Source organism: Manacus candei, unplaced genomic scaffold (genome assembly GCF_025592945.1).
Source record: "Manacus candei isolate 608988 ecotype Guabito, Panama unplaced genomic scaffold, ASM2559294v1 h1tg000014l, whole genome shotgun sequence".
NCBI classification, from domain to species: domain Eukaryota; kingdom Metazoa; phylum Chordata; class Aves; order Passeriformes; family Pipridae; genus Manacus; species Manacus candei.
Window position 1 is genome coordinate 54,265,506 of NW_026138062.1, and position 21,689 is coordinate 54,287,194.

Below are 21,689 nucleotides of genomic sequence, written 5' to 3' on the forward strand. Positions count from 1 at the left end.
GGAACTCCTGTTTTGTTCTTTGTTTATTTATTTTCCTCTGAGTTGTGGTGGCTCTAATCTGTTCAAAGAGTGGTAAGCTGAGGTGAGATGGAACAAAACATTACAGCTAGAATAGAAGGATGAAAAGATACGACCAAGTCCTTAGAAGTTGCAGTAATGGTTTTCTTGAGGGAAGAAATAATTTGTTAACCTGATTCTTCTCAGGTTGTTGTCTTGAAGTTTCAATTAATTTTTTTGTTTGGTGGGGTTTCTTGGTTTTTTTGTGGTTTTTTAGCTGAACAACATCACAAAAACAACCTCAGGCCTCTGAATTTTCTTATAACTTGACAATGTATAAATTTTGGTTTAAGATTATATTTTTGGACATTTGTTGACCTTAAGTGGGCGCATCATACAGTAGTTCAGTAGGAAAAACATTCCATAGGAATGCTTGTCACTGACCTGGAGTTGCTGTACACTTAGCAGTTTTGCATACAGTGTCCTCCCTGTCTTCTCTGGAGAAAAGACTAGCGGTAGGTCTGTGTTAGGGCTCTGCTTTGCCTGTCTGCAGTGGTGCAAATCTGACATGGCTTAATGCTGGAGCCTTCCCTCCTGTGCTCAACAGCACCCTCAAAGCCATCTTCTTACTGCTAATGTTTCTTCCAGTGAGACAGCTGGATTAAGGAGAGAAGCTGTAGCCTCTCTAGCTCTCCTCATGACATCTCTTAACTGGGTACCTTCTCTAAGTCATAGCAACCAAATTCTGCTCATCCCAGTGTAATATCAATGCTATGTATGATCATCCTCCAGAGCCTTCTCTTTGCTGCTGTATCTCTCTTATCAGAACCTCTGCAGGTGTTCTATGAAGATCTGTAATACAGAGCAATTTATCAGGTCTTTGAGCCCCAGAACTTCTACAAGAAAGCAATTATCTGGAAGCTGGAGATGCTTGTAGGTAGAGGTGGATGGTGAAGAAGAGAAGGGAACATCAGTGAAAGTTTTTCAGAAATGTTAGGAACCAATCTTTTAGCATTGTTTTTTTCATTTACTCCACTGCTAAACTTTCTCCATGTACTGTCAGGTGAAGTCCTGTAGCCAGCATATAAGCTTCTTTCATGTAATAGCATGTGTAATTTTTATTGCAGCCTAACATGACGTGCTGTGTATGTATTGGCTGTATAATATAAATGTAACACTTTTTCTCTTTAGTTGTTTAAACGCCGAAATGTTGCAACGGCTGAGGAAGAAGCGGAGGAGGAAGTAATGTCAGATGGTGGCTTCCACGAGGCTCAGATGAACAACATGGAGATGACTTCTGTAAGTGACGAGAAAGGAATACAGTCATTTTTTGTTGAAACTGGGCAGGTCTGCTGTGCAGTGACTTGAGGGGAATGGAATTCCAGAAGAATGTGAAAAATGCGTTCAAAGAGCTTATGGACAGCTCTGAAACATCTGTCTCAGTGAACTACCCTGAAACAGATTACATGAGAGAAAAATGTTATGGATAGGGTGAGTGGTTGTTCAGAGGATGTGTGCTCAAGAAAATTAAATAAAACATCATTGTCCTGGCAGGCTGATTACTGCCTGGTTCTGATGTTCACCATTATGGGTGATTTTATCAACTGTTGCTCAAAGTTCTTGGTTTCTTTTTAATCTGAAGTTTATAGTACTTGAAACATGAACATGCAAATCAGGCAGTGTGTTATTGCAGTTTACAAAGTTTAAAACGGGATCAATGGAAATCTTTCTTAACAGACATTCAAGTGGCACCACTTTTAGCCAGGATATTGGATATACAGCTAGATATAGCTTATCTGTCTGCACAAGGCCGTAAACTCCTTTACAAACTAGAAAAAAAAGCTCTCTCCTCGTTTCTTTACCACTGTTCTCTTCCTGAAAAGACAAATGGTAAAGTTTTCAGGCTATAACAGAGAGGTTTGAGGAAAGTACAGTCCTCACTTAAAAGGTCGACCACTGATCTTCACACTGTCTATACTGGGACTACGCAAGTGGTATTTTCATAGAAATCAGGCTGAGGTTTGTATTCTGTTGGTGGTTATATGGGCCTTGAAAATTACCGAGAAACAGAGAAGTGCTTATAAACAATGTGGAAGTTCATTAATAGAATATATAGTTTTACTCTTCAAGAGTTTGTCTTAAAATATCAGACAAATCCTAAATACCATTAATTGTTTGTGTGGAAGCTTATATAGATAGTTAGGAAAGGATTCTGCTTAACTGAGATATTGCCATTATACAGTTTACAGTGTTAAATATCATTAGTTTCAGGCCATTAATAGTTGGAGCAGTTAGCTGTTCCAGACAAAGCTTAAGTATTTTCAACACTGTCATCTATCTCCCTGTCTAAAGGTTGGGATCCAGTTTAGATTAGAAGTGGAAGAAAAAAAATCTAACTTTTCTTATGCTTCTTTAAATACATGTGTGGTAAACAGAATGTCAGATCTTACCTTGCATAAGAAAGGTTGCTGATTTAATTAGCCATATTATTGGAAACCATTAGTATTATGGAAAATTTAATACTCTTACTTGATGATGATGACAAGCATTAGGTTTGGCAACTCTTCTGGAAATGACAGGTCCTGTACATTTTGGCGTAACAGAATAAGTCAAAATTTACATGTTAGAAAAATCTAAACAATAACACAGTCAAAGTGGTGTTCTTGCATAAGAGTAATTGCAATTCCAGTTTAAGCTACCTTCTGTTGAACCTGACAATTTTACATTTATTTTAAAGGAGGGGAGAGAATACCAGTAAACGATTCTGGAGAGTAATTTTTTTACCGTATCTTGAGTAAAATTTGAATTTTGGCTTCCAGTAAAAAATGTTGCTCTTGAAATTATGCTGCTTACGTAGATGTACCTTCCTTGTCTATAATGGTCTTACCTAGGTTTTTACCCAATAAGAGATTAACTTGATACTGGTTTAACGTATGTAATAACCTGTTTACCGCTAATCCCAGATTTTTTTCCCCCCCTTTTGCTCTCTTATCACTGTCATTCTGTTTCTGCATGTGAACCCTAGAGTGCAGTCATCACCTCTGATATGATTGAGATGATTTTCTCCAATAGTCCAGAACAGCAGCTTTCAGCCACCCAGAAGTTCCGAAAGCTCCTTTCTAAAGGTAAGGAAATTACGTGGAGAAAAATGTAGAAACCTCCCTGGTACATGTTTTTACTTTGACAGCAATAAGGATTGAATTTCACACTGAAATTTCTGGGTCAAGGTCTGCTTTACAAACTGTCAGCTAGATATAGTCACTTCTTGTCTTGAAATCTGTTTTAAGTGTTGCAGATGTGATATCTCCTCTTGGATGCAAGTTTGAATGTTGTAGGCAGTGTCTCTGTGGCTCAAATATGCTGATATACTGAGGTTTCTCTGCACATGAACTGCTGCTGTGAAGTTGATCTGCCTAAATTACTGAGTGCATTAGCGTTTTGAATCATGTTACCTCGTTACCTTAAAATTCAGACTGAAGTTTTCTTATGTTGACAGATAGGAATCTGATGCCTTTTAGTAAAGTATTGTAGCAAAAGAACACACTCTCAAAAAAGAGCAGTCAGTATTTAGTGGATATTATTATGATGCAGTAATTTGAGAACTTCCCTACAAAGAAATCTAACTTAACTTTTTATTTTAAACAGAACCAAATCCCCCAATAGATGAAGTCATAAGCACACAAGGAGTGGTGGCCAGGTTTGTGGAGTTCCTCAAACGAAAAGAAAACTGTACATTACAGGTATATAAATATATTTGTCTTCCTAGATTAGGAAGGCATTTGGTGATGCAAATTATAAAAAAAAAATCAGTAATTTGTTTAGCTGTACTACCCTTCTTTCTTCACTATATTAAAAATGCTGTTTTATCTTTGGAGTTTCTGGCAAGACCTCTGGGGACAGGACGGGAGAGAGAGAGAGGTCTGAGATGCATTGTGTGATGGATAGAATGGGATCTGTGCACTTCAACAAAAACAGAGCTTGAAATTTGGAACTCAACAGTTAAAAAGCTTTGGGGCTTTTAATGTTTGTCTTTTTTTTTTTACTAATTGAAGAGAGTTTTAAATCTTTAGAATTATGACTTAAATTTTTGATTAATTTAAAAAACAGTTTAGAATTAGAATTACAATCTGTAATTATAAACATAGAAACTTTGAAACTTACTATGGTTTGAAAAACTGAATTGCATCTGCTACAATGGTGGTTAATTTTTCTTGGACCTTTGTCTCATTTTCAGCTGTCCTTTTTCCTGGCCAGAGTTGTTCTGGGCTAGTAGAAAGTGAAGAAAAACAGATCATCTAGTAAAACATGTTAATTTAACATGTAACCATTAAATACAACATATATGCTAGAATCAGTGTTGTTTCAAAATCCATAGGGCAACAGGTTTGTTAATGCCACGTGAAATCCAAATTTTGCGGATGGAGATATACAGAAAATCGATAGTTTTCTTACACATTAGAGAAATTGTTTATAGGTATTACTTTTCAGATTGATATCCACAGAATTCCAGAGGTCTGTTAGCTACCTTTTGAGGAGTTTGTGGACAGTAACTAAGAGTATGTGTCAGATTTAAGCTGGTTAGTTTGCAGTGGAGAATTTGTAAGCTGTCTGATGTAAAAAAATGGAATTATTTTTATCAGTTATAGGGGTTTAGCATAGAACCTAAGACAGGCAAATAAATGGAAGCAATTCTTGTGGCCTTATTTGTGTAACCTGTATTGATTTTTACGTGGAGATAGGAAAAATCAGTCAGTGGAAACTTGCAAGTTTGTCCTTTGAAGAATTTTTAAGAAAGTAGCGAAAATCTAAGTGAATTTGTTACTCTTGATATTTCATTCAACCTGGGTAATTTTTCTTCATCTTGCCAAATCTCTCTACCTGCTTGGCAATTCAGGGTCTGTATGTGGAGTTTTTACTGTGATCAATTAGGAAGTTCCTCTTGTCTTCACTTTTTATTGTTTGTCTTGTTTCCAAAAATATTCCTTTGACCTTGGTATTCTAGGCATTCCTGACTGTAGCCTAGCTGTCGCAGGAAAGGACTTTCAACTCATTCTGAAATAGTGAAATAGGAAGTATAGCTACTTGTATAGTGGATTGAATATGGAAACTTCTGTGTTAATGAACTTGAATGTTTATGGGATTTTATTCTCCATTTTCTTTACTGTTGTCAATGGAATATCCTGTAAAAACTAGCCTTCTGATATCAGTGGTAGGAACGCCTAATTTATTAGGAATTCCTCTGTCCTGTTTTTACTCAAGGTGAATTCAAGGCTTAAAAAGCTCCCCTCTTCTCTATGGTCACTTACACAATACATGAACAAATACATTTGTTTCATGTGGAAAATATTGTTGTGATGAGGGGGAGAAATCTTAAAAAAGAACAGTACTACACAGATACCTTTGCCATTTGCACGTGACTGTTCCTTGGTTTCTACATCCTGGAGAGTCAGGTGTCCCCAGAGAGGGAGGACCTGTCAGTCACCTTGCCATGACTTATACTGGAGACAGTGTGAGTCTCCAAACTGTGTGTAGTTCTAGCTGGTGGCTTCCATTAGGAAGCCTAAGGGCAAGTTCTGAAATATGAGTAAGAAACCTCTGTAGTTGAAAGATGACTAATAGTTGTGTTACACTCCATCTCTATACACTGGATACGCACTTCAGGGAAAGTAAAATTACAGGAAAACAAGTACCTTTTATGCTGGACTTAAACTCTGGCCTGAGTGTTTTCCTTCTGGTTCATTAACGATGGACCTTGCTGTTTTGACATTGTGTTTCAGCTTTATCTTGCAGGCCATTCTCTTTGTGTATTACAGTGATGTGTTTTGGAATTGTTTATTCTGATCACATCTTCCTAGAAGATAATTTCTCCTGTAGCTGATCAGGAGGACATGATTAATTGTATTTTCAAAACTAAAGTCTTTAATAACACTTAAAAATGAAAAGCCTTACAAGTCTAGGCTTAATTCTTGAGATATTATTCAGGCCTATTTCCGAATTTGGTGCATCTCCTTAGCAGGAATTGTTTTTATGATTAAACTCTAAATATAAGTCCTTGCTGCTCTTCAGAGATAGGTAGTTTTGGAAGATACAACAGGATTTTTAGTGGAATATGAAAATTGGTCATTTATAGCTTACAGCTTTCCATTTCTATTGTTTCTTGATGTTTGCCTTTTCATTCAGCTTTTCATAACCTTTTCACTCTATAGATTCTGAATGTATCTGATAAGATTTAAATTTGCTACTGTAGTGTACTGATTTTTGAACCAAAAGGATACAGAAATCTACCAAACTCTGGATTTCTAAAATCTGTGTTTTCTTGGGCCTCTGTCAGGTAGTATTAAAATTTGCATTTCATCTTAAAAAGTTAATGCTTTTGCAGGTTGAGATTAAAATAAAAATAAATTACAAAACCAATTAAAATATGCTAAGTGTTAATTCAGGATCTCAGTTTTGCTTCAAGTCTTGAAAAAAGCCATTGTACACTTAATTACGCTTGGCAGTGATACTGATCACCAGAGCTGGAGACAAGCACTTTGAATTTTTTTAGAAATCTCCTTTTTTTTTTTATCTCCTTTGAGTCTTTTATTTGCTTCATATCAATCAAGCTTTTTCAAACAATGTCTTTTCATGCATCTTCAGGAATTTCATTGGTGATTCAATGAATGCAGGTGTCATGTCACGTGGGAAAGCACATTTTTTTTGTGTATAGGCTCTTAGGCAGTAAGGAAAGGCAAAGGTAACATAAATGCATAGCAAAAAAAAATATTTGAAAAGCCACAGCAAACCCGATGTTCTTGTAAGGAACTTCTGCAATTTTTATTTCAAGTGATAGCGATAACTCTTAACACTATGATTCTGAATCTTACTTTGCAAATTGTCTGTTAATCAATAATATCTCACATTTTTCCTAAGCCAGTTCTTTCTGTTTTTAAAAGACATTTAGTCTTCATGTTTGGTGTAGCACAGAAAGTTCCTTGCAAACTGTCTTTTGTACTTTGTTTTCCAGTTTGAAGCTGCATGGGTGCTGACAAATATTGCCTCGGGAAATTCCCTTCAGACTCGAATAGTGATCCAAGCAGGAGCTGTCCCCATCTTCATAGAGCTGCTTAGTTCAGAGTTTGAAGATGTACAGGAACAGGTAAAGATTGAAAACAGTTTTGAATTTTGTGTGTGTATGTCTTGGTTTGTGGAGTTGGGGGATTTTTTGTTTGATTTTGTTTTGTTTGTTTGAGTGTTGTTTTTGTTTTTGTTTGTTTGGTTGGTTTTTTTGTGGTTTTGTTTGTTTGTTTTCCTTCCCCAGAAAGGAACAAGGCTATCCTGTAAGAAGGCCTTTAGAGAAAATGTAGTATTTGGCAGTTTTGCACAACAGTTCCTTTCTGCTTAGTGTGTGTTAAGATATCTAAGCAAGTATTGTATTTTCCTCTTTCTAGAAGTGATATATTTAACCACAGCTGATGGGGTAATGGGTTAGTATTCTAATCTCTAATGGGTTAGTATTTTTCTGTGTATTGAGGAATTCAGGGAGCCTTGTTTGAATAATTGCTTTAGAGATGGAAAGTTCACGCTTGTTTCTCCTGAAAATAAAGCATGAGTGGAAATTATAGTTTGTTCTCTAAGAAGAAAATCATAGTTTGTTCTCTAAGTTCGTTACAGCATAGATGGATATTCTTTAAGGCCCACAGGGATCAGTGTAAAGCACAGACCAAACATTTGATTCAGTAGTTTCCACATTAGGTCCATAACTTGTGTTTGAACAAGGATGTATTTCAGACATATAGTCTTGCTTTGAAGACTTAGGGTGATGAAACGTTAATGGTGTTAACAGAATTAGTTTCAGCCAATCTTAATCCCAAATTGAAAATAAGTACCTTTACTGTACAAATTTGGGTCCAGGTATTTGGTTTTTTTTCGTTGTCTGCTCAATTAGTTCTGTGTTTTTTCTTATAGATGCTTGCAGGCCATAGCTTAAGCTTTACTTGAGCAAATGAACTTAAGTGCTGAATTCTCATATGAGAGTATTTCTGTGGTGTTTGGTTTGTTTTTTGGTGACCCTTTTCTGAATGTTCCTTTATTTCAATATCTTTTTGTGGTGGTGAAACTACAAGCACTGGATATTTCAGTAGCACTCTTTCAGCAATGCTGTTTGCAGGAATAGTACCTCGTTTTCATTTCTCCTTGATACTTTGGTGTGTAAATATCCAAGGTGTCTTTGCGGACTCTTTGCCGCAGATCTGACTGCGAGCTCAGGTTAAGCTGATTATCCCATATGATCCGTTGTTCTTTTCAGAGTCACTGACTTCCAGGGTTCAGTTCTCCATCCTGTAAGTGCGACCTCTATTCTCTGTTCCTGGATGTCTGACCTTGCATTTGGCTGTATTGAGATGCATGACTGGAGGAGTCCCGACTCATAAACATTGGATTGCTTTGTGTAACTTGCCTTTCTTTCTTATAGCTGGCTCAGAATGTACCACCTGTACTTCAGGTTCCCTAACTTTTTCCACAGGACAGATTTTTTTTTCCTCAGTTGCTTATAGCTTTCAAGTTCTTCCACTTTGCAACTTTCCATTTTCAGTGTTCTGTCTCAGGCTAAATTATTTTTGAAAAGGCTTTTTTAGGAGAAATTGAATTCAGTTGTTTGAGAAAATGTTAAAGAAAATAAGGGGTATTTTTGTGTCCATTTTTTTAGCTTTGAGTAAGTGAATCTGCTGCTGTTGTAGAAATTAGAAATGTGATAGGGAGCTTGCTGAAATGGCACATAAATGCTATGTTCTGCCCGTGTGAAAATCCATCCATACTTAGCTATATGATACCTTTTAGAGTTTGTTTTTTAAACTTGGTGGCATTACTTTCCAAATTGTATGGTAAGGGCTACTCTTATTTTTTATTTTTCCTAGTGGTCAGACTTCTGTGCAAGACCTAACTTGCTTTTTTTATTAGGTTGTTGCTGATGTTCAGAGAGCAGGTGGGAAGAGCGAACCTGGTTACATTCAGTTGTGCAGCCTTCAGTCTTAAGATGGGTGAATTAACAGAAGAGCTTAGGGGCCACAGTTAAGTAGTTTATCTGTCTCCTTCCCCCTTTGCCTCCTAATAAACTGCTGTCATGTTAAAGTTCAGATTGCTGGCAGGCAGAGTGGGTTGGTTGTAATTACCAAAAAATATTCTTCTGTGCAGTTCAGGTGCTGCTAAATCCATGATCTCTCTATTGCCGATAATCTCTAAATACCAGTTAAAAATTGCTCTGTAGTAAGCTGTGCTAAAGAAGGAAAGTGTACCCTGCAGTGTTACCTACACCTTTTCATAGTGGGCTTCTGTGCTGCAGCTCTAGAGATTGCAGCCCTGCTCACACCTGACTTTAATACAGGCCAACATAAAAGAAATTCTCTTTTTCTTCCCAACAGCTTTAAAAAAACCCAAGCACTTCACCACAATATCATCCAAGACAAAAATTAAAAGCATTAAGCACTGAAAAGTTAGCTCTTGTACTTCTGTATTACAGGATAACATTAGTACACAGTTGCATAGTATTTTTCCAGACGACTCTTGTCTCATGCAGTATATGCACAGCTTGTTGCCCTGGTAACAGATGAATGGGTAGTAAAGGAGGCTTTCATTTGTCACACTGTGACCCTGTTTGTTAAAGTTGGAACACATTGTAGTGTATGGAGGAGAATAGGAAAGAAGTTCTTACAATTAAGGAGACTGTAGGCTTGTGAGAAAAATGTTTCTATTGCTTAATGTCTGATGCTGGGTGATTTGCTCCTATCAGTGTTCAGTAAGTGGATACTAGTTCTGTGGCTTTTATATGCTCAATGTGAAATATTTCCATTTTGTTTAGTAGTTGAGGACAACTCAGCAGCTTTTTTTTATGGTTAGGCCTGTGTTTTGAGCAGATCTAGTCCTGGGCTTCTCAAGCTGTATTTTTGAAACCGGAAGATATTTGGTCATAATTTTCTCTCCTGTAAAATGATCATCCTGATCATGTCTCACAGTGGAAGATTATTATTTGCAAGCAACTCCTGCTACATTTGCAACAAATTACAAAAATTGCAGGAAAATACAAAAAAAATAACGACATGTCCAGGGCAGATGGGTCAGAAGCTAACCCTACAACCATATAGCAAAAGATGAAGAGAAACAGAAATATTGAAGGCTGTGTTTAGTAAGCCTTTCTTTGTTCTAAAGGGGATAGCAAATCTGTAGAAGAAAATGTTAGTGGTAATATGATTTTCAATATGTAATATAGCATAAACAAAAATATTTTTAATATTTTTATTTTACTTACTGGCTAGTTATCCACTGTGTTTGCCTTCTAGTAAGTCAGTCTTAAAGATTTACTGTTGTTTTTGTCTTTTATTTGAAACTTCCCTTAGCAGTGGCTCAGGAACAGAATCCAGTTTACCTTATCTTCTGATCGTGATTTTCCCACATGTATTTTCATATTTATAAGCCAGTTTTAAACTAACGTGTGGCACATTTTCCTTTGTGTATGCTAGTTACAGTCCAGTGAAGATTCTAAATCAGCAGTTTTATAGTAGTCTGTGAGGGAATCTCTGTAACTGTGTTTAATTAATAAGATACATGTTGAAATGATTTATCTTGCAAGATCTGTTTCCCACTGAGCTGACATTTAATTACCCTCTCATCCTTAAACTCTTTCATAGCTTGCATTGTTTATCAGTCTTTCTCAGATTATATGTCAGTCTTTCTCTTTGAGCAGTGGTCAAACCATTTGGCATCCATTTTACCTGTCAGTGAAATTGAATTTATCATAGGATCTACATTATTTATGAAAAACACTTTGACTACGTCTCCTCACCTCTCCCCATTTCTGTGTACTGATTTTTAGATTTAGTCAGTGACATATGTCCTAGCCTTCTTCCACTTATCACAATTGTTTTCTTCCAGAAGGCATCTAGAAATGTTGATATGCTTGCCTGAAATTATTTATATTGAAGAACTCCATCAACGCCTTTAGACATGCTTAAGGCTGATCTGGCTTCAGCAGTGTTTTAGCTGCAGTTCTTTCCTGACTGTCCATGCTGCAGTATTTAAAACCCAGATGTCAACTTGTGATGAACATGGAATTTTCTTCAAAAACCGTGCAAGGCATTGTGCTCCCTGTCGATGATGACTGAGATTGTCTCACGGTGACAGATCTGTGTCATCATGCTCTGCTGGATGGCCGATGGCACGAGCATCCCCAGCTGTCCTGTTCTGCTTTGGAGAAGTTTGCATTTTCAGCTGAAGTAATCTATGTGTTTTTCCCTCGGTTTTTTTCCATTTCTAGTTGTATTGCTATTCCTTTTGGAAACCATTGTTTGCTTGCCAGAGGTGACCTGTAAGTCTGGTGTCCAAGTGTTGTTTGTCTTTTACCTCACCGGTCCTACTAGCTGGGTCTTAGTAATCAAAATAAGGAAAAACAGCCAAGGTGTGAGTATGAGCTACTTTCTCTGTTTGGTGAATGAGAGAAATAAGGAACTATGATCACCCATCTACTGAAAGAAAGGTGTTTTCTCTGTTAGGACATAGTAGGAGTCATCTCCTAGGAATGTGGCCTTCTGGTATCCTTCTTTGTGATCACCAAATCACACCTGTGTGCAAGTCAGTCTTCACCATTGTCATCCCAGCATTAGATCCATTTTCTGTGTCAACAGCCAAATGTAGAGAAAGTGTTGGTTCTTACTTCATAATAGTTCTTCACCACTGAGAGGTACAGACTCTATGCACTGTTGGTGGTTGGTTTAGCACTTGGTTTAAATATCCAAAGGCATAATGAAATAATGGTTGAAAGTCTTCGGCATCCAGGAGAAAGTGGAGGGTTGTCAAAAAACACATGGATTACTCACAGAAGGCACCATATGGTTTAACAGTACCTTACAGAACTTCCACTTTACTGTTACTGACTACTGAAGTCATTCAACACTACAGGAAAAAACACTGTAGTTCAACGATGAGTAAAATGAACAGGAGACCTGCGACAATCCCATCTCAATTATTAGCAATAGATGGAAATTTATACAGGTGTATAAAAATAGATGCTGTCAATTAACAAGGCAGCATTTGCATGTTCAGTTTACACACAACTTTCTATCTGAACTGTGAGTTAAAAAGTCAGGCTATAAATTTTAAAATTACAGGTTCCTGCCATCTTCAGGTCTGGATGTAGATATTAGAAAGTACTGAAATGGAATTTGTTTTTAGAGTCAAATTTTTTTTATTTAATAAGCTCTGAAATTTAATGGAATTAGATATCCCTGCAACTATCCAGGAAAGAAGATAAAAAAATAGGGGATGTGTAGCACAAAGCCAAAATGTTATGGCAAGCATTTGGATATTGAGGAGTGCACAAAAGAAGAAATGAAAATCACTGAACATTATTCAAATAAACAAACCCTGAAGAAACTTCCATTGTTTGTGTGTTGTCTGTGGGAACCGTGACAGAGCTTTGTATTTATGGTAATGTCTGTTGAGGAGAGTTTAAATCATTTACGTTCATCACTTATCTGAAGAGCTAAAGTAATTCCTTAAGGAAAGATGTTTTCTTGCTGAAGGAAACCTTGCATATTTTTCTAAAGACATTTCAATTTCAATTATTTGTGTCTTGGTGTCCTGTCAGTCATTATCATTACAAGAATTTCTTTCAACAATCCTCTCTTACTGTGATATCAGACTACTTGGCCAAGTCTTACTGCCATAAAAAAAATCAAGAGGGGTAAAGCAGTAGAGATGCTATTTGGCTTCTCTGGTCAGACCTTTTGATGTGAGACTTGCTGTTGCAAAGCTAGTCTGTCGTTCGGGATCAGAATGGATTCTTGGATTAAGTGATTATCACTGTTGTCAACCCTAAAAATAGATACTGCTCTAATGGCGAAACAAAGACCACAGACAAGTAAAATGCAGCTTCCTTGTTTTGGTATGTGTAAGGGTGTCCAGACAAGGAGGCTGTATCTTCACACAGTCAGTCACTGTTCAATGAAGGGAAATTATTGCAGATTCTAACTTTCTTCACCCCTAAATGTTTTTAGAAGATCCACAAGTTTTTTTAGAACCTGTCTGAAATCTTAGGCTTCTCATTGCTGCAGAAATTGCTGTGAGCAACAGGTGTGGTTCCTTGCAGTTCTAACACAAGTGATGTTTTCCAGGATGTCTCTTAAGCTAAATTTTTCTGGTAGCTGTCTTCTGCATCTTGAGTCCATGAAGCTGCCAGACCCAAGGTTATACTTTTCAGATAACCTGTTGTCACAAGGGTTTGAAAGAGTAAGAATTGGAATGAAAAATAAGTTTTCATGACAAGGATCAGTTTTGGGGAAATGTTGCATAGTAATAATGCTGTGCTGTTTTACAGCAAAGGTCAATATAGTCTCGTGCCCTGCCTCTGGCTGTGGCTGACAGCAGAAGCCTGGAAAACAGTAGGAAACAAAACAAACTAATCCTTCCCCAGAACAGTCTCCTAGTCTCTTCACAACTTGCAGTTTAATGACCTCCGATCCTATGGTATTGTTAGTAGTACTGGTACAGAGGAGTCCTCTTTTTATTTTGTATCTAGCAAGCTGACATCTGTATATACATCTGGTTTTAGCTGTATTAGTTTTGCAGGGTTTGCTAGTGGATTTGGACCTCCAGAGTGGTTGAAGTCTGTTTTTCAAAGTAGCATCTCTTTGCCACTGTTTACAAACACATTACAGCAGAAATCTAATGCAGTAAATCAATTGACATCACGTTGAAAGTGAATAAATAAGTTTATTTTGGATTGTCCAGGAATTACCTTTAGGTAACAAATTTGGCTTATTCTGTCAGTTTTTTTAGAGGAGCAGTTTATTTCCAATAGTTATAGGGAAAAACACGTTTATTTTGTTTGAGGAACTTGCCTGTGTTCGACTGGAGAAAGTTATGCACTGTAACACATTTTACTACAGCTAAATACATAGCCTTTAACTGAAGAGAAATTTGAGGAGGACATTCAGCTGCTATCCATGATAAGTAAGATTGCTTTTGTCCTCTATGCAGAATTGGAAGTATTTCCAGTGGTTGTATAGATACATGTATCTATGAAGCCAAATGCCAAATAAGCCAACCAAATAAGCATATACATGTATCTATTTGATGTGACTTAGCCTTCTGCTAACTTGAAATAAATAGCAAATGTGAATTTTGTATGCTTTCTTGTGTGATGAAATATTGTCTGCAATTTGCATGGAATTCATAAAATCGCTTTTATATTTCATATAGAATGCTAGTAATTTTTATAGTTATAGCTCTCATACTAGTGGACAGTGATATCAAAGATGCCACTTGGCCCAAATGTATAAATCAAAAACAATGGAATATTTTATTCTCATCATATTACAGAGGATGAATTTCATGCATCTTTAATTCTGATATTTTTGATCTTCTCAAAATGAGGTGTTATGGTAGTACTGATGCCCAAGGGAGAAAGTATCTGTCCTTGCAATTTGCCATGCATATGGCTTAATCAGCAACAGTGGTTGTCTTGTATAGTTTTATCTTAAAGAATATATGTCAATGCTCATCTAAACTCTTTGATTCTGAATATTGGTTTATCTTGCATACAGATTCTCATCTTTATCTTAGTTGTTGTCATCATCCTTATCTGACTGTGTAAATAATGCATGCTTTTATGGCTTTTAGGAAATACTAACATGGGCTGTTCCACACCAACATTTTTGGGTAGATACAGACTTGCTTGACCTGTGGTATGAACATCTGGATTTAAATTAGCTCTGAACAAGGAGGAGTGTAGAACAGAATGTTACTAAGCCTGGGGAGACGAGCTTATCTCTTATACTGTGGACAGAGCAAGGCTATGTCTGCCTACAGAGTCTTTGGAGATATACGTGTTGGCTGTTATGGTATTCCTCTTAGGTCTGTATAAATATTCCTGAATCATATAATGAGCTTGACTGTAATACTCAACCAGAATGCATTGCCCTTCTTATGTTGTCCAGGATCTAACAGTCAGAACAGCGTGTCTCCCAACTCTAATACATATGTTAAACTGGTGGAATTTTGAGAATAAAAGCAATTACTATTCTGTTTTTCTTTACAGGCAGTGTGGGCTCTTGGCAACATTGCTGGAGACAGCACTATGTGCAGAGATTACGTTTTGGACTGTAATATCCTGCCTCCTTTATTGCAGTAAGTCTGTTTTAATATGTTTTCCAGAATTTTACTTGAGTGTCTGATAAGACTGAAATTTTGTTTTTTTACCTTGAAGAATAATAATTTTTTTTAATTGTGGACTGATCAGACTTTTTAGTGGGGAGTCCTGAACTACTTTACCAGAGAACCTAAAATGGGAACATGTTTTAGAAGCAGCTAAGCTGGAACTATTTTATACTACAGTGTGGGTGGATGCCTGGGCTTATTTTAGAGTCACGGAATAATTTAAATTGAAAGACACCTCTGGAGGTCATCTACTCAAAGCCTTTCTTCATAGCAGGTGGATCAGATTAGGTTGCTCAACTACTTAACCAGTCAAATTTGGAACATCAGAAGTAGATTCCATAACGACCTGTGGCAACCTGTTGCGGTGTTTGACCGTGGCATGGTGAAACGTGGTGTTCTGATACCTAATCAGAATTTTCTGTTTTGCCTTGTGATGGTTGCCTCTTGGTCCTGTCACTGTGCAACTGTGAGAAGGATCTGGCTTCCTGTTTTCTCTGTCCGCCTGTTAAACTGTTGCCAGCGGCAGTTATACCTCCCCTTACACAATCTCTTTCTAAGGCTGAACAAATCCCATTGCATGCCATTTCTCTAGTCTGCTAATTATCTTGATGGTTCTCTGCTTAAGGACCATATTATTGCTTAAACAGTGACACCATCTTGTGTTGTCATGTCCAAATTACGATTACTCAGTCTCTCTCCTTTGCAGATTCTGTTTGCAGCAGGAGAATTCTCCAATGCTCTCATAAAAACGCTGTGGGATAACTATGGGAAAAAGAAACTGTCCTGTGGGAAAACTAGGTCTTGCCTTTCTGCATTTTCCTATGCCAAAGTGGGGCTCATAGTCTGAGGCTGACATAGAAATTCAGTTTGGCTAAGAGGGAACTCTCCAAAACTACCTGCGTATCCTCCTTCTTTGAGTAATTTTGTCACAATACTTGTACTTTTTGACTGTTAGTGTGCCACATCGGTATCTAAACAGTTAAGTAAACACACTTTTAGTGTAATGGTTATTTTACTTATTGGGATACTAGATTCCTATATCTAGCATATGTGTTAGTATCCAGCTATCAAGGATGATTTTCCTCAGAATGTAATTTTATAGAAAAAAATCCTACTGTATTTTACCCTGGTGTATGTTAAAATGAGTTTGTTTTAATGATTCACTTAGTTGACCCTACAGGGTTGCCTGGCTTTGATTTTTAAAAGGCAAGGGTTGGAATTTTTTGTTGTTTGTTTTAGATTACTTTCAAAACAGAACCGTCTCACTATGACTCGAAATGCTGTATGGGCTCTATCCAACCTCTGCAGAGGGAAAAATCCTCCTCCCGATTTTGCCAAGGTAAGAGCTGCCTGAAAGGAAATGTGTTGTGAAGTGGTTCTAGCCAAATAATCAGTGAGGGTGGTGAAAGGTAAACAAAATGGAAAGAATGGGTCAGAGAAATTCTGAAATATATCATGGGCTTCTTACAGGTGAAATTTTTTGGGCAGACATTCGCAACCACTGTTTTCATATGGCTGCCTCCTAACTTTGTTGCTGTTCCTGTACTGGAGATGACCATCCCTTAGCAGAACACCACTGTACACCTTGGCTGCTGTAGTGCAATTGTGGAACATCTTAGCAGACGAGTATGAGTTTAAGTTGCCGTAGACAACTTAAGACTTTGTACTGCAGAGGCTGAAGAATTCTCATAGTGCTTTTCTGCAGACGTGCTCCTCTGTGCTTGTGTAGCTACAGCCCTGCACAGAAGTGCTACCTAGGTCTGAAATTTTCTAAGTATTGAACCTTAATATGCCAGTGCCTAGCCTAAATGACACATAGAAAATTAGCTGACATAATAATAGATCTATTGGCCCTTCTAATTGTATGGTTTATGTCTCTCCTCTTAATATTTTACAGGTTTCACCTTGTCTTAGTGTGCTTTCCTGGCTGCTCTTTGTCAATGATACGGATGTATTAGCTGATGCCTGCTGGGCTTTGTCCTATTTGTCTGATGGCCCCAATGATAAAATCCAGGCTGTGATTGATGCAGGAGTCTGCAGAAGACTTGTGGAACTGCTAATGTAAGAAACTTGTTATCAGCAAGCTTACTGTCTACTCTTTTCCCTAAAATCAAGGTTGTAACAATAGGAAGTTCAATTAAATATGTCTTGAAATGTCATAATTTTCCAAAGAGCAAGATGCGAGCTTTAATTTTACCTGTCTGTTCAATGTTCTCTATTTGTCATGAGTAACAGAAACAATGGAACTTTTCTTTTACTAGTTTTGCTATTTCTTAAGAGATTTTTTCCCCTGCGTCTAACAGCTACACTTTTGTAAAATCCATAATATATGCTGGAATTTTCCCTGTGCTATTGAAGACCATGTTGTATTTACCTAAAAGGAAATTGCAAAAGGATAACAAAGATAGAAATGTAAGAAATAGTTAAATTTACTAGAATTGACAGTACCAGGAACTTGAAATATAAATAATTTCCTAAACCCTTACTGTAGAAGAGTATATGCACACTTTGGTCAGTAAGGTGTAACTGTGAGAGTTGGAGTCACAGAGACTGGCCTTGTTCAAAGCCATTTCTTCAGGCCTAAGGTCAGGACCTGGAACATTCAATTGCCTAAGAAAAAGGAATAATGGTTTTCACTGATGTAAATAAAAAGACTGTTAAGGTTTTTAAGATTAAAGTGAATGTGATACTGGATTAATGAATAGAACATAGTGCCTGTAAGTAGCTTTTTATAAACAAGTGTTTTCATTTGAGAAAAAAATTCCTTTCTTCACCCTTCCTATTCTAAACCTGATTTAACAATGATGATGGAGGGATGCATATGATGACAGAAGGTGATCAAACAGCTGTATGAGTTAAACACACAGGTTCTGTCTTTATTTTTCTGTCTCATTCTCTGCCTTTGTGTGTGCTACATTAAGTATATTTTATAGTTAAAGCTGATTATTTTTCCCTTCCAAGGATGCTTAAACTTTGAAGTACTTGCATTCTTCTAATATTTTATTTTTATGCTGCTGAATGATGTCTGAAGGCCTAAATATTTAGAAACCCCAGAAAGGCTTACCATTAGTTTAAAATCAGAATGTTTTGATTTAGGTAATGAGAGTTAAGTCAGACTTATCAGGGAAGTTTCCCCTGGCTGATGGATGTTTCTTCCTTGAGAATGTAAAGATGGAGATGCCTCAGGATGGTTAATACTTTAATTTTTCTTTTCAATTCTAGGCACAATGACTACAAAGTTGTATCTCCTGCCTTACGAGCTGTTGGCAACATTGTCACAGGAGATGATATCCAGACCCAGGTATGGATTCACTTTCTCTTGTGTTGTACTGCAGTTCATCTTTCTGTCAGTTGTGGTAACCTGTTCACAAGCATCTCCTCTTGTTCCTTTTGAAGTTTAAAAGTGAGGATTGATGACACTAATTGCTTCAAAACATGTGGTGGTTTTCAGTTTTTCTGTTCAGTCCTGAACTGCTGGTGATTCCTAGGTAGCTATGTTTGAGGCTTACAGACAGCTGTGCAATACCCCTCAAGGGTGGGGTGGGTTTTCTTTGTTTGTTTAAAACAGGTCTGCCTCTTAGGCTGAATTTTATGCTGAGTGATGTGCCGTGGTATCTGAGGCCTGTCACATTGAATGCTGTTGTTGGGAATCTCGGATGAGTATACCAAAAACAAGTGTCTGGTCAGATTTTGGATGGTATGTAGCTGTGTCTGAGCACAAGTTTGGGGAAGCTTCAGTAGGAAGCAGTGACTCCCACCACTTCATTGGAATTAAATTGGGAGCCAGGAAACCTGATGCTTCTCAGAAGCACTAGGTTGTCACCGGGATGCTTCTGTAACAGTGAGGTTTGAGTTAAAGATGAGTTAGCAGCACCAGAGCACTGTTTGAATATCTTATCACTAGGAGGAAGATAAGATGATTTTTTGACTGTTACAATGTATTTTGTGTAGCTGAATTGCATAGGCATTCTTGTACTTTTTTCAGTGGCATTTGTTTCACAGATCAGTCATAAAGAATGATTAAGGTGTGTTTTGTGATTTCATAATTTCATTGAAGATAAAACCACAAGGGATCACTAATTAAAATGTAACACGGGTTATTAAATACTGCACAGATCTTAGATTTTAGCTAAAAAAATCTATAAGCTTTTTTGTTGTGGATGATTTTTTCAGAGGAGCATACCATAAGCTTTCCTAAAATTCTAGAGAACTGTTTAAGTAGGATAATTTGATGGTCCTGCCCGAAGGTTGTGCTGTATGCTAAAAAATGATACAGGATGCATATAAAAATCATTAGTCAGAAGGAAGAGCCCAGCTTTGAGAGCTAATACATTTCTGAATATGAATGCAACATACAAGCCAGTTGCCTGAGAACTTCTCTGTACAATCTTAGAGCACAAATCTGCTTTCTCTTTTCTCTCATTTCCAACTGTTAACAATTGCCACTGCTTGGAGATAGCTAAAACCATAGTAATGGGCATGAAGAAATAAGTATATTTATCCCAGCAGACACCTGATACAATCCTGAACCATAACCTTTGCTTTTTTAATCTTAGTCGAAAAATTTGAAGAGTATGGGCCCAGGGACATAAGAACAAGTGAATTCAGTCCACAGATTCCATGATCAGAAATCTTGATTATGATTCAGCTCAACTGGAGTATTTCTTATAAAATTCTCTACCACGCTGTTCTTTCTAAGCTGTCTGCTTTTGCCACACAAGGCAAAACTGCTGTGCTTCTTGGTAGACTTTCCCAATTTTTAGCTTAATTGTAACAAGTTGGAATTTAATTTTAAAAAAAAAGTTCATTTTTCAGTCTTTGAACCTTGTTGTGGCCTTTTAGAATGTCAAAAAGCCCTTCACTATCACACATGACATAATCAAATAATCTGTCTTGTGGCATCCAAGTTCTGGGGCATTTTCTGTTGTACTTTCAGCACTTAAAATTTTGATTTTTGGAAATAGAAATTTTCTTGCAATTTTTCTGCTCTGTAAAATTGTGGGTTTTTTTACAATTTTTTTGTAATTTTTCATATAAGAATTACCATTCATAATGTCACTGGACACAACACTGGCAACAGCTGCCCCACAGTGCCAGCTGATGTGGAAAACAGAAGTAGTTGGAGCTTACAAGTATACAAAAATACAGGAAAATACCATCATCTTATTTTTGTTTGGTCATAATGGGCTTGTTATCTTCTTGTGTTCAGGTCACAACTGAAATCATTATAAAGGCGTGATCTTCTACCTGAATGACTGAGTTGTTTTGCTTATTAGCTTTCCTGCTAAGATTTATTTCTTAGTTCTTGCTATTTTTTTGTTTTGTTCATGTTTGGTGGTTTGGGGTTTTTATTAAAACTTTTTGGGATCATCTGATGAGACATTGTATTCTTGTTCCTGTGATTCTTTATCCTAATTTTTTTCTAAGGTGTAGTTTGTTTGTTTTGTTTTGTTTTTCCTTTTGTATTCAGGTAATTCTGAATTGTTCAGCCCTGCAGAGTTTACTGCACTTGCTAAGCAGCCCGAAAGAATCTATCAAAAAGGAAGCATGCTGGACAATATCTAATATAACAGCTGGAAACAGAGCACAGATCCAGGTAACCTTTTCAGCTATGGTCAGTAATCTTTGTCTTGCAGGCTAGAAGAAACACACATCAGGTGGTACACTTTTTTGTGTATAAAGGGCATATCTGTGTGTATGTACAGTCACGGGTATAAGGGGGGAAGATGGTCATGTTAGGGAATGACAAAATGGAGCTAAAATTTTGTCTTAAATAATTTGCTTTGTGCTTTTAACAATTGCTGAGATACAGAAATTCTCAAGTAATGAAAAGAATGAGCTACAACCTTTGAGAATCAAATAACTTTACAGACAGCCCTACATTGTAAAATACTTCATTCCTGTTTATATTTTCTTATTTCTGATTTCTAATTTCTGATACAGGGAGGCATGCTTAGCCGAATCTAAAATTACTGTTTATTAAACTGAACAATAATGGAGGCTATCTAACATGTTGCACTGGGATTTGTCCTTTCTGATTATACCAAATTTTGTAATCCTTTCTTGTTAAGTGATAGCACACAGAAGCAAATGTCTCACTCCCTTATGTCAGTCTCTAAAAGGCCTCCAAAAGTTCAGATCTTTGTTCTGAGTCTGGACTGAGTATCAGCCATAAGTAAGAATTCTCAGGACTTGCCTCTAGCTGGAATAAATGAGAGATGGAACATCTTTTCCCCAGGGAAAATTTTTTCTTTGGCTAGATGAAGAAGAAACAGCTCAATACATTTTGTTTTCCCTGAATGTGGACTTCTGTTCAAGAACAGCTGTCATAGGGGAATTTTTTGCTTGGCTTTCAAGGATATTGGTTTGGCTTGGCTGGGTATCAGGTATCCATCCCCCAAAGCTGCTCTATCACTCCCCTTCTCAGCTGGAGAGGGGAGATAAAATACAAGGAAAGTTTCATGAGTTGAAAGAAGGACAAGGAGAGATCACTCACTGGTTACTGT

The 21,689-nt window shown here is 37.1% G+C and overlaps 1 protein-coding gene across 3 annotated transcripts in view; it reads left to right on the forward strand.

Annotated features, from left to right (window-relative positions):
• The window catches only part of KPNA1 (karyopherin subunit alpha 1), a 58,930-nt gene that overhangs the window by 12,654 nt on the left and 24,587 nt on the right, over positions 1-21,689 (forward strand). For all 3 annotated transcript variants that reach the window (XM_051780793.1, XM_051780794.1, XM_051780795.1), the window contains 9 exons: positions 1,189-1,296; positions 3,023-3,122; positions 3,643-3,737; positions 7,004-7,135; positions 15,065-15,153; positions 16,423-16,522; positions 17,081-17,244; positions 18,406-18,484; positions 20,654-20,779. In XM_051780793.1, coding sequence (XP_051636753.1) covers positions 1,189-1,296; positions 3,023-3,122; positions 3,643-3,737; positions 7,004-7,135; positions 15,065-15,153; positions 16,423-16,522; positions 17,081-17,244; positions 18,406-18,484; positions 20,654-20,779 — 993 coding nt within the window. The remainder of the gene's footprint in view (positions 1-1,188; positions 1,297-3,022; positions 3,123-3,642; positions 3,738-7,003; positions 7,136-15,064; positions 15,154-16,422; positions 16,523-17,080; positions 17,245-18,405; positions 18,485-20,653; positions 20,780-21,689) is intronic.